This window comes from Narcine bancroftii, chromosome 6, assembly GCF_036971445.1.
Source record: "Narcine bancroftii isolate sNarBan1 chromosome 6, sNarBan1.hap1, whole genome shotgun sequence".
NCBI lineage: Eukaryota > Metazoa > Chordata > Chondrichthyes > Torpediniformes > Narcinidae > Narcine > Narcine bancroftii.
In genome coordinates this window covers 232,533,486-232,546,367 of record NC_091474.1, presented here as the reverse complement: position 1 = coordinate 232,546,367, position 12,882 = coordinate 232,533,486, and the positions used below count along the sequence as shown (strand labels likewise).

At 39.0% G+C, this 12,882-nt stretch overlaps 1 protein-coding gene across 1 annotated transcript in view; it reads right to left on the bottom strand.

Moving 5' to 3' along the window:
- LOC138737128 (myelin and lymphocyte protein-like) overlaps positions 1 to 10,999 on the bottom strand; it is a 33,416-nt gene extending 22,417 nt beyond the window's left edge. The window contains exon 1 of the mRNA XM_069887680.1: positions 10,767 to 10,999. Coding sequence (XP_069743781.1) covers positions 10,767 to 10,874 — 108 coding nt within the window. The 5' untranslated portion in view covers positions 10,875 to 10,999. The remainder of the gene's footprint in view (positions 1 to 10,766) is intronic.
- Positions 11,000 to 12,882: the final 1,883 nt, after the last annotated feature.

The following is a 12,882-nucleotide window of genomic DNA, read 5'->3' as shown; positions in this document are numbered from 1 at the left end:
AGGTGATTAATTGTATTTCAAGGTAGGATATTTGGCCCACTGTGTATTCTGATTTGTTTGGAGCAAAAAGATCCCCTAGATGAGTTGAAAACTGTCTGCTGTTCTGCTGTGTCGTTCAATGATTACCTCCCTGGCTCCCTCTCTTTTCTTTCCCCTCTGTCTCCTTTCCTCCACCTCCCCACCCCCTTCCTTTCCGTTTCCTATCTGAAGGTACCCTCCCCCCATCACTTCTCGGCTTCTTTTCTCTACTACCCTCCCATCTGTATCCACCCTTGATCTCTTAACTGGTAGCCTGTGCTCCTTCCCGTGCCCCTTCCCTCCTCCCCCACTTTTTCATTCAGACGCCCGTCTGTTTTTTTGCTCATACCTTAACGAAGGGCACAGGCCTGAAACCTTGGTTCTGTACCTTCCATACATAAAGAACACTGCACTGAGTTTCTCCAGCACTTCAGTGTATTGAACTCAACATTAAATGTCTGCAAACTTGGGAGGAAGTCACGTGATGCAGTAGTGACCGGTAAGAAAATACCAGCCCTCTCCAGAAAAGTTAACATAAAGTAAAGAAAAAGCAAAGCCACAAACACAGAAACCATAAAAAATTAAAAATAAAAGTGTGGAGAAAATGGCAGCAAAGAAAGAAAAACCAAAACCATGGGAAGAAAAGAGGAAGGAAAGACTTAGGAAGAGAAAGATGAAGGCCTTACCTGTACGAGGAGGCCCGCCGTGGAGAGAGAAGCCCACTCCCTGAGGTCAGTGGAAATCCCGAGCGCAGGACTACAAAGATGGCTCACGGAGCCAAACAAAAGTGTGCAACCGCGGATGACAAAAACAACACCGACAGGAGGGGGAACCAGCTGAGGAGTAGAACTCCACAGCAGAAACAGACAAGTATAACACGACAGCAAGACTCTCAACAGGAAAACATAGAAAATAACGGGAACAAGAAGGAAGAGAATAAAAATAAGAAATCAAAGAAACAACAGATGACCAACCCAGAGGAAGAAGACCAACACCAAGACACTTCTAATAAAAATAAGAAGACCAAAAATACTCAACAAAATAAAACAAACAACCCAACAAGAAAATCAAAAGAGACAGTGGTAAAGGACACAGATCCTGGAGTGGACTCAGAAGAAGAGGAGGGAGAACATCAAACTCTACACAGAGAAATGGAAGATGAAGGGAAGGGACAGTACATGGATAAAAAAATTTTTAAAGAATATATGGAAACAGTAAAAGAATGGCTGACACAAGAATTCGGTGAAATAAAAAGGTACAGAAGAAAAAAGTGAATAGATTAGAGATGAACATGACAGATATAGGAAAAAGAGTAGACAAGGTGGAAGAATGAGAAACAGCCATAGAAATGGAGGTAGATGACTTAAAAAAGAAATTAGAAGAATCTGATAAAAATGTTAAAGAAACACAGAAGTTGTTAGCTCAGAAGATGGATATAATGGAAAACTATAATAGGAGAAACAATATAAAGATAGTGGGCCTGAAGGAAGATGAAGAAGGCAAAAATATGAGAGAATTTATAAAAGAATGGATCCCCAGGGTCCTCGGAATGCCAGAATTACAGGAAGGAATGGAAATAGAAAGGGCACACAGAACATTTGCCCCTAAACCACAGCCACAACAAAAAACAAGATCCATTCTAGTAAAATTTCTAAGATATATGACAAGAGAAAATATACTGGAGAAGGCAATGAAAAAAATAAGAGAAGACAAAAAACCACTGGGATACAAAGGTCAAAAAAATTTTTTCTATCCAGACATAAGTTTTGAACTCGTGAAGAAGAGGAAGGAGTTTAACGCAGCAAAATTGACCCTATGGAAAAAAGGTTATAAATTTATGTTAAAATATACAGCGGTGCTTAAAATAGTTATCCCGGGGCAGCAAAGCAAACTCGGATTGTTCTCAGATCTGGAAAAAGCACGAGAATTTGCAGAACACCTACAAAACAGACAGAGAGATGAAGAGATGTAACAAGAACAAAAATGACAACAAACTATATATAAAAAAGAAGAATAAAGTATAAGTAAGAACTAAGAAGGGAAAGAAAGGGAAGAAAGGAAGTAAGGAGGGAATTAAGAGAGTAGCTTTGTTATATATGAAGACTAAAATCTTTTCTGGGGGGCTGGGTGGGGAAGAATAACAGTCACTGCGAAATCAGTTGACGCTTGCGAGCCGATTCGCAAATCCAAATGGAGAGGGGAGATGTGGTTGCCCGACAAGGGACAAAGGGAAACTCAGAGAGGGGAGGGACTATTGGGGTTAAAGGAATTTTAGATATGGGAATAGTGGAAATATTTTATGTTTTAGAAATGTTGTCTTATAATGTGTTCAAAAAAAGAAAGCAGAAATGGATAAGGAGGGAAGGTGGTGATGAGGAAACGGAAAGGAAAGATAAACAAAGTATGAAATGGCCATGTTGAACTATATGACTTTAAATATTAACGGAATACATAACCAAATCAAAAGGAAGAAGCTGTTAAATTTACTGAAGAAAGAAAAAACTGATATAGCATTCGTGCAAGAAACACACTAAACTGAAGTGGAACACAAGAAATTAAAGAGAGATTGGATAGGGCATGTAACAGCAGCATCGTATAATTCAAAAGCTAGAGGAGTAGCTATATTAATCAGTAAAAATGTACCAATCAAAATAGAAGAGGAAATAATAGATCCAGCAGGGAGATATGTAATGATAAAATGTCAGATATATTCAGAATTTTGGAATTTGCTCAATGAATACACACCTAATGAAGAAGATCAAAAATTTATGCAAGATATCTTTTTGAAGATCGCAGATACACAAGGGAATATACTAATTTGGACTCAAACATGGATAAAACTGGAAAAAAGACTAACAGAAAGAACAAAGTAACCAAATTTATAATTAAATCGATGCAGGAAATGCAACTTTTGGATATATGGAGGAAACAACACCCAAAGGAAAAGGAATATTCATATTATTTGGGTAGACATAAAACATACTCAAGGATAGACCTATTCCTGTTATCAGCCCACATTCAAGGAAGAGTTAAGAAAACAGAATATAAAGCTAGATTGTTATCGGATCACTCACCCCTGTTATAGGCAATAGAGCTAGAGGACATCCCACCAAGAATGTATAGAAGGAGATTAAACTCCATGCTACTTAAAAGACAGGATTTTAGAGAATTCATTGAGCGACAAATTAAAATGTACTTTGAAATAAATACGGAATCAGTAAAAAATAAATTTATACTATGGGACGCAAAGAAAGCCTTCATCAGAGGACAGATAATAATTTATGTAACTAAGATGAAGAAGGACTACAATCGAGAAATAGAACAATTGGAAAGGGAAATAACAAATACAGAAAAAGAATTAGCAATAAAGCAAGATATAACTAAAAGAAGAAAATAAAATATGAAACACTACAAACATATAAGGTGGAGAAGAATATAATGAAGACAAAACAGAAATATTATGAACTAGGAGAAAAAACGCACAAAAAAAAAAGCCTGGCAGCTTAAGACAGAACAAACTAAAAGAACAGTATTGGCATCAAGGAAAAAGGACAAACAAATTACATATAACCCAATGCAGATCAACGAAACTTCAGGGAATTCTATGAACAACTATATCAAACTGAAAACGAAGGGAAAGAAGACAAAATAGATGAATTTCTAACTAAAATTGAACTACCGAAATTACGAACAGAGGAGGAAAATAAATTAATAAAACCATTTGAAATAGAAGAAATACAGGAGATATTAAAAAAACTACCGAACAATAAAACACCGGGAGAGGATGGACTCCCAATAGAATTTTATAAAACATTTAAAGACTTATTAATTCCTCCTCTCCTCGAAATAATGAACCAGATTGAAAAAACACAAAACATACCAGATTCATGCAAAACAGCAATAATTACAGTAATACCAAAGACGGGGAAAGATCCACTAACACCAGCATCGTATAGACCAATATCTCTACTTAACACAGATTATAAGATAATAGCTAAACTTTTACCAAACAGAATGGCCGACTGTGTACCAAAAATATTAAAACTAGACCAAACTGGATTTATTAAAAAACGACGAACAACGGACAATATCTGTAAATTCATTAACTTAATCCATGCAGTACAAGGAAACAAAACTCCAACAGTAGCAGTTGCTTTAGACGCAGAGAAAGCCTTTGACAGAGTAGAATGGAATTATTTATTCAAAGTACTACAAAAATTCAACCTACCAGAGAAATATATTAATTGGATTAAAGCATTATATAAGGGACCATTGGCGAAAGTGACAGTAAATGGATATATATCAAAACAATTTAACTTAAGCAGATCAACAAGGCAGGGATGTCCACTATCTCCCTCACTATTTGTGTTAGCTCTAGAACCACTAGCAGAGCTGATAAGAACAGAAAATAAAATAAGAGGGATAAAAATAAAGAGAAGGAATATAAAATCAGTCTATTTGCAGATGACGTTATAATATACTTCTTCTTTGGCTTGGCTTCGCGGACGAAGATTTATGGAGGTGTAAATGTCCATGTCAGCTGCAGGCTCGTTTGTGGCTGACAAGTCCAATGCGGGACAGGCAGACATGGTTGCAGCGGTTGCAGGGGAAAATTGGTTGGTTGGGGTTGGGTGTTGGGTTTTTCCTCCTTTGTCTTTTGTCAGTGAGGTGGGCTCTGCGGTCTTCTTCAAAGGAGGTTGCTGCCCGCCGAACTGTGAGTCATCAAGATGCACAGTTTGAGGCGATATCAGCCCACTGGCGGTGGTCAATGTGGCAGGCACCAAGAGATTTCTTTAGGCAGTCCTTGTACCTCTTCTTTGGTGCACCTCTGTCACGGTGGCCAGTGGAGAGCTCGCCATATAACACGATCTTGGGAAGGCGATGGTTCTCCATTCTGGAGACGTGACCTACCCAGCGCAGTTGGATCTTCAGCAGCATGGATTCGATGTCGTCGGCCTCTGCCATCTCGAGTACTTCGATGTTAGGGATGAAGTCGCTCCAATGGATGTTGAGGATGGAGCGGAGACAACGCTGGTGGAAGCGTTCTAGGAGCCGTAGGTGATGCCGGTAGAGGACCCACGATTCAGAGCCGAACAGGAGTGTGGGTATGACAACGGCTCTGTATTCGCTAATCTTTGTGAGGTTTTTCAGTTGGTTGTTTTTCCAGAACCAGAAATATCAATAAAAGAATTATATAAGAAATTGAAGGAATATAGAGAAATATCGGGGTACAAGATCAACGCAAATAAAAGTGAAGCAATGCCAATGAATAATGCGGATTTCACAAAGTTTAAGAAAGAATCACCATTTAGATGGCAAACACAAGCAATTCGATACCTAGATATACAACTAAATAATAATCTCGGCCATCTATATAAACTAAATTATCAGCCATTAATGAAAAAATTACAAGACAACTTAGAGCAATGGAAAGACTTACCACTAACACTGATAGGAAGGATAAACTGTATTAAAATGAGCATCTTCTCAAGGATACAATACCTATTTCAATCATTACCAATTCACCTTACAGAGAAATTCTTCGAGGAGCGAAAGAAAATAATAAGGAAATTCTTATGGAAAGGTGGGAAACCGAGGATAGCACTAGATAAATTAACAGAATTGTACAAATAAGGAGGCTTACAACTACCAAACTTTAAGAATTATTATAGGGCAGCACAATTAAGTTACCTATCAGATTTTTATCAAACAAGGGAAAAACCAGATTGGACCAGATTAGAACTAGATAAAATAGGGGAGAAGATACCTGAACATATACTATATAAGTGGGATGATAAATTGGTGCAACGTAGGAATTCACCAGTATTGCACCATCTGCTCAACATTTGGAAGAACATTCACGTAGAAAGGAATAAAATAAATTATCAACTACCAAAATTAATATTGACACAAAATCAACTAATCCCTTTCACAATAAATAACCTTTCCTTCAGAGAATGGGAGAGAAAAGGGATCAAAAGAATAGAAAATTGTTTTTCAGGAAATAAATTATTATCTTTTGAACAAATGAAGGACAAATATAATATAACTCATGATACAAGGTTTTCATACCACCAACTGAAAACCTACTTGAAGGACAAATTGGGAAACAGTCTGAGGTTACCAGAAGGAAGCAATTTTGAATATGTGATTACAGACACAATGATAATTTAAAAATTTATAACAAACATGTACATCAAACTGCAAGAAAAGGAGAACGAGGAAACTAACTGTAAACCTAAACAAAAATGGGAACAAGATCTAAACATAAAGATAAAGAATGAAACATGGGAAAATCTATGGTCCGGAACTATGAGAAATACAATAAACACGAGGTTACGCGTGATACAATATAATTGGTTACACAGGCTATACATCACACCCCAAAAGTTAAATTAATGGGACCGAACAGTATCAGACAGATGTTTTCACTGTAAAAAGGAAATGGGAACAACAATACATGCAATTTGGACATGTGAGAAAGTGAAAAAATTTTGGGAAGATCTAAATCAGGTATTAAATAAAATGACAAAAGCAATATACCAAAAAACCCAGAGATCTTCCTTCTAAGTAATATAAGAAATAAAGAATTTGGACTTGATTTCGATGAAGTACAAAAAAGATTTATTATGATAGCCCTAGCTATAGCAAAAAAATGTATTATGTCAACCTGGAAATTAGAAGACAACTTGAGAATACAACAATGGTACATAGAAATGAATAAATGTATTCCATTAGAAAAAATAACATATAATTTAAGAAATAACATCACAATATTTGAACAAATATGGGAGCCATACATGAAATACAATAGAGAAATCCTACCACGGACCTCCACCACCTAAAATGACAGAAGAAGAAGACAATGAAATGAACTGACTCAGTATATAAAAGTAAAAGATAAAAATTTCTTGTTTATTTTATTAAGTGATGACATTAACGGGTTTAATGTATCTTATAGATTGAACTTTGAATAAATAGGAAGGGGTGTGAGGGAGGGAGGGAAGGGGGGGGAAAGGGGAGAAAATGACACTGTATATGTTCAAGAGAAAAAATATCTGTATGTATTTTGGTCAGTTTGGTTTATAGTGTGAAAAATAAAAAAAATTAAAAATGTCTGCAAACTTTCCTGTTTAATTACACTGGCCAATGACGATTTTGCTTCCTGAAAAACTTTGGGGTTTATTTGATGGATTTTGGGCTGCTGATCACGAAAAGCACCTTAACATTTTCCCATCACATACCTTTTTTTTTAGATATAACCCATTTTTGTGATTCCTTCAAGTCTACTTCAAGCATTTAAAATTCACTTTCTGCCTTTGCTCTTGGATTTCTTCCTTGCTGATCTTGGTGCAGCCAGTGACGAACACGGTGAAAGGTTTCACCAGGACATTGAAAAATGGTATCGGGGCAACCGGAATCCATCGATGTTGGCCAACTATTGTTGAACACTGACACGAGAGGCATCAGATGCAGAGTACAAACGAAAATCAGTGGCCAGTTTTTAGGTCAGTTGAATCAATGCAATGTGTCAGCATTAAACATGTTAGAAATTCAGTAAACATTAATTTAATGTTTCTCCAACTTCCTACATAATAGAGCAAATCTGCAATTATCTTTGTGTTCAGCTTGAAGTTGTCTATCATAATCCCCAATTTTTTTTCAGGAAGCCAAATTTATGGAAACATTTGTTGTTCAGTGTTATATCCATCTTTTCTTCTTTGCAGCTCCTCAAGTTTGAGGTTGACTTTCATTCACTTCTTTCTGAAATGGCCAATGAACCCAGTGTGGGAACTGAAGATTCCTCCACAGATGAGTCGAGGTAGGGGTCGTTTGCATTCCTTCTGTTGATCATGCTCATGGCTTTGAGGTTCTCAGTTCCATCCCAAATGTTCATTCTCCACCTTGAATAAACATAAATATGAAAGCTACACTGCAAGATGCCAACCATGGCACTGCATCTTGCAGTGTAGCCTCTGTATTTCTGTTCGTGAGATTTTGTGAGGACAGTCGTCATTGACATATCCGCACCTGCCTCCTTAAGAGTGTTTCTGATCTGTTGGACATACGTTTAAGGATTTTTCCTCATTATGATTAGAATTCTTCCTTGGCCAACCAGTCCCTTTGCGATTGCTAAGTTCACCAGTCCGCTCTTTCTTCCTAATTATGTTCTAAACTGTTGATTTTGGTCATCCTAAGGTTTGGGCGGTGTCTCTTACTATATTATTCCTGTTTTACAGCCTCATAATGGCTTCTTTGACTTTGATTGGGCATAAGTCAGACCCTCATGTAGAAAAATGGCAACTACAGACTCCAAAGGTGATCTTTGAGGTCTAACAAACACCTGTGAAGCCAAATGTCCCAAACATTCTGGTGTCCTGAAATGTATAGACCAAAATGTATACAAATAACCTTGAATAAAATCAGGAATGTGCACTTTAATTACATGTGAATTGTTTGATTACGAATTTAAAAATGTGGAGCACGGGCAAATAAAGGAAAAAAGTGTCTTTGTCCCAAATATTATGGAAGACATTGTAAATTTAAGTCTTCCTTTCACCAAGTCCTGCTCCTTTCTTCCATTGTGCCTGGAGCCCACCTACCCAACATGGTAAATAGTATGTTGTGCAAAATATTTTAAAAATCAGAGTGAGCTTGTATGGGTGTGGGATTCGTAGAAATATTGACACCAAGGAGCAGGAGTAGGCCATTTGGCCCTCTAGATCCATTCCTCATATAATTTCCCCCCCCCTTTTCTCCCCATTGTCCTTGGTCACATGATCACATTTACAGAAGCAGGCCACTCGGCCCATCGAGTCTGTTCCGTGACTCTACACTAAGCCGAATTACGCCCACACCTAGTTCCAACTTCCAGCCTTTTCTCCATATCCCTTTGTGAGAAATAATGGAATATGGGAAGTCAAGCAAGTGCTAAATAGGAATGAATTAGGATGGGGTGAAGGGATAACGGAATATGGGAAGTCAAGCAAGTGCTAAAAAGGAATGAATTAGGATGGGGTGAAGGGATAATGGAATATGGGAAGTCAAGCAAGTGCTAAATAGGAATGAATTAGGATGGGGTGAAGGGATAACGGAATATGGGAAGTCAAGCAAGTGCTAAATAGGAATGAATTAGGATGGGGTGAAGGGATAACGGAATATGGGAAGTCAAGCAAGTGCTAAATAGGAATGAATTAGGATGGGGTGAAGGGATAATGGAATATGGGAAGTCAAGCAAGTGCTAAATAGGAATTAATTAGGATGGGGTGAAGGGATAACGGAATATGGGAAGTCAAGCAAGTGCTAAATAGGAATGAATTAGGATGGGGTGAAGGGATAACGGAATATGGGAAGTCAAGCAAGTGCTAAATAGGAATGAATTAGGATGGGTTGAATAAGGGTGGAGTAAGAATGGAATGTGAGGAAGGGTTAAGCAAGTATAATAGAATGGAGGTCTTATAGCAAGTAGATAGATTTAGCAAGTCCTGGGGGTTGAGATTTATGAATAAGAACAAAGACATGACATTTCCTGGCGAACAAGTTTACAGAAAGGCACATAAACAGCACGTAGGCAGAATTACCTAAGCTAAACCAATCCAGGAGGCAGAAGAATGTTAAGGGAGGAGGTACCTCTGTACTGAAATAGAATGTATAAAAAGTTGGGTAAGCCCCAGTATGTGTGTGTATTCCCAGGGTAAGGGGAAGCACCCAACTTTGCACTGTTGTAAAATAAATGTTCTTTGTTCTCAATTTTTGTCTCGAGTGAAATCTGTGAAGGCACCTCTGCGTCTCACACCTTGATACCCTTACTAATGATACTTATCCAACTCTTGTTTAAACGCTCCCAGTGATCTGGCCTCCACTGCTTTGTGCGGCAGTGAGTTCTACAGATCCACGACCCTCTGACTAAAGAAGTTCTTCCTCCTCTCTGTTTTAATTGGACCCCTTGTCCTTGATTCACCCATCAAGGGAAACATCTTATCTGCATTCACTTTATCAAATCTTTCAGTATTCAAAACGTCTCTCTGAGATCCCTCCCCTCACTCTCCTATGCTCCAACAAATACAACCCAAGAGCTGTCATACGTTTCCCATACTCCAGCCCCTGCATTCCAGGAATCATCCTAGTAAATCTCCTCTACACACTCTCCAACAATGTCACATATTTTCTAAGATAGGGGACTCAAAACTGTACACAGTACTCTAGATGGGGTCTCACCAGTGCCCCCCAGAGCCTCATTAACACCTCTCTACTCTTAAACACTATACCTCTCGAATGAATGCTGGCATTACCCAAGGTTCAACAGGCTTGACACTTTTTTACTGATTTGCTGATTGTCATTTGATTAAAACGATTTATTTTTTTTAAAAAGGGCGATTGAAACTGTCCATCAGGGCTGGTCAAACGAAGCCCACCAGGCCAACTGTGGCCCTTGCCCCTTTTGAAGTGGGAAGAAGAAGGCAGCAGCGGCGCTGCTGTTGGTGCGGACCCACGGAGAGCAAAGTCTCAGTGCTCCCTCCGCGGGGTCCAACCACCCCGTTTGACTGCCCTCGGCTCTGTACAGGCAGTTGAAAACTGCACTGCACTTTTCCACATGTGGCCCACAACCAAAAAGGTTTGCCCACCCCTGCTTGCACATGAACGCAAAGAAAATCCATCTGCAAACACACAAGTTTCCCTAATACATCAGCAAGTCAAACCGAGATCTGTAAATTCTTTTTCAGTGAATCATCCTTTTTTCTACTCACAAGCTCCGGAAACATGAGAAGATCTGGGATGCTGGTTAGTAATCTTATCCCTGAAGGAATAATGGAATCCGATGGAGCTTCAACATTCCCGGCTGCTGGTGATGCCATGATATTTTACCACCGTCCCCCCAGAGAAAACTGCTAATAAACCCTCGTGCTTTTATGTCGTCCGCTACAGTCAGCAACCAAGGCAGTGCGAGGTGAGCCCAGACCTGGACACACCTCTTCCAATCTTTTCACCCGAAAAACTGGTTTTGGCCCCTTGTACCTGACACTCCCAAACACACCACAGTTTCTCATTCAGATGTAATCGCTCTCTTGGTGACCAAATGTGAAGAAACCAAAAACAAGTCGCTTGGATTGTCAGAAGCAGGTCCACGTGGATAAAGTGGCCCGAATCGCTAAGGTTTTATACCTTCCTCTGTGTAGGTGGGCTCATTGAAATGCGAAGCTTGAGATTGAATTTGATTTGCAGCCTGCTCCCACTGAGAAACCTACACCACTCATGAACATGTTAGTTAGCCTGTTTGACAGAAACAAACAAATGATGTTTATCATTCAGGCATGTGGGAGAAACACTGCATTGGGGAGCTTCAAGTGGAAACAACCTGCTTAAAAGTGAATAAAAGGACTCCGATCAACCTGGCCACACAATGGTTGGCAACAAAGATTAGAACTAGGACTGGGAAGCTTTTAGGATTTGAGTAAATGCTGTGGAATACAGACTTTTACAAAGGAATGGTTGGAGAGCTTGCAGTCATCATTCTACCCAGGAGGGATCAAGCATTTTGAGGTGTTGGAGGAATAAAGGAAGTGTCAAATAGAGCTAAATTTGGGCGACACAGTTAGTGTAGCAGTGACCACAATACTATTACATCACAAGCTACACGGGTTTGAATCCAGCGCTGTCTGTAAGAGGTGTGTACTTTTTCCCCATGTCTGCTTGGGTTTCCTTGCACATTCCAAAGACATACAGGGTTAGTAGGTTAATTAGCCACATGGGTGTATTTGGGCAGCGCGGGCTTGTGGGCAGGAAGGGCACATTACCGTGCTGTATCTCTAAATTTAAAAAAAATCATGTTGCCAAGGGCATTAATGTGTCCTGGTGCAATGTCTGTGATGAGACTTCACAGAATCTGACTACCTCACACATTTCAGAATCGGAATCATGAGCGTGTGTCACAACATTTTGTTCTTTCACTGTACTGTGTAGAGTGGAAAATTACAAGAGATTACAATTACAGTATTGTTGGGCAGGGACGCAAGTCACTTGGCAACTCCAATCACAGGAGTAGATTGCACCAAAATGTGCATGACTAATACTTGATGTATCTTGTCGTTTGGTGCCCACTTGTTAAGACAACTCTTCCAACGACAATTCAGGAGCATGAAAATTCAAGTTGATACATCATTAACCTCAATTTAGGTCTAATCATTTTAATATTACCCAACAAAAATAACATCGGGTCCTGTGGTAGTGTAACTCCTAATATTTTCTACAAAGAATGTCCTACCTGTAACCAAAATGGTTTTTTTTTACCCGAGGACACCTCCATGTAGAATGCAAAAAAGAACTGAATTCCTGACCACATCTAAAGCATAAATCTGATAATATTGGGTTCAATTTTTAAGGGGTTAAGTATAATTGATGCAAAAATAATTATATTGAACCAATCGATACCTAACATTAATAATTTTTATCATATTTTCTTTACATAATTGCACCCAATCGCAATACAGTTTTCTCTCCACTGAAAGGACAATCCTTTCTTTCATCCCAAGAATTAGTCTGACAAGTCTCCTGTGGTTAGTTCACTCTTGGGTGAGTGGATCAAATCTATGCATCACCAGAAACCCAATTGTTATAAACCATTTACCCTCTTAGCAACTTGTTGCACCTGAGGCTTGTGGCAATAAGTCAGGTTCGTACTGAATGGCAATGCAAGCTTGAAGGATCTGGCAGAAGATTACCTGTGATCCTGTGTGATACACTCTATCAGTGACTCCAAAGCCGTAGGGTGAGGAATCATAGACTTTATTACACTTTAGACGTAGCTGGCCTGATTCCAAGTGCTCGACTGAGGACAGGGAGAGGGAGGTCGGCCTTTATTCCAGG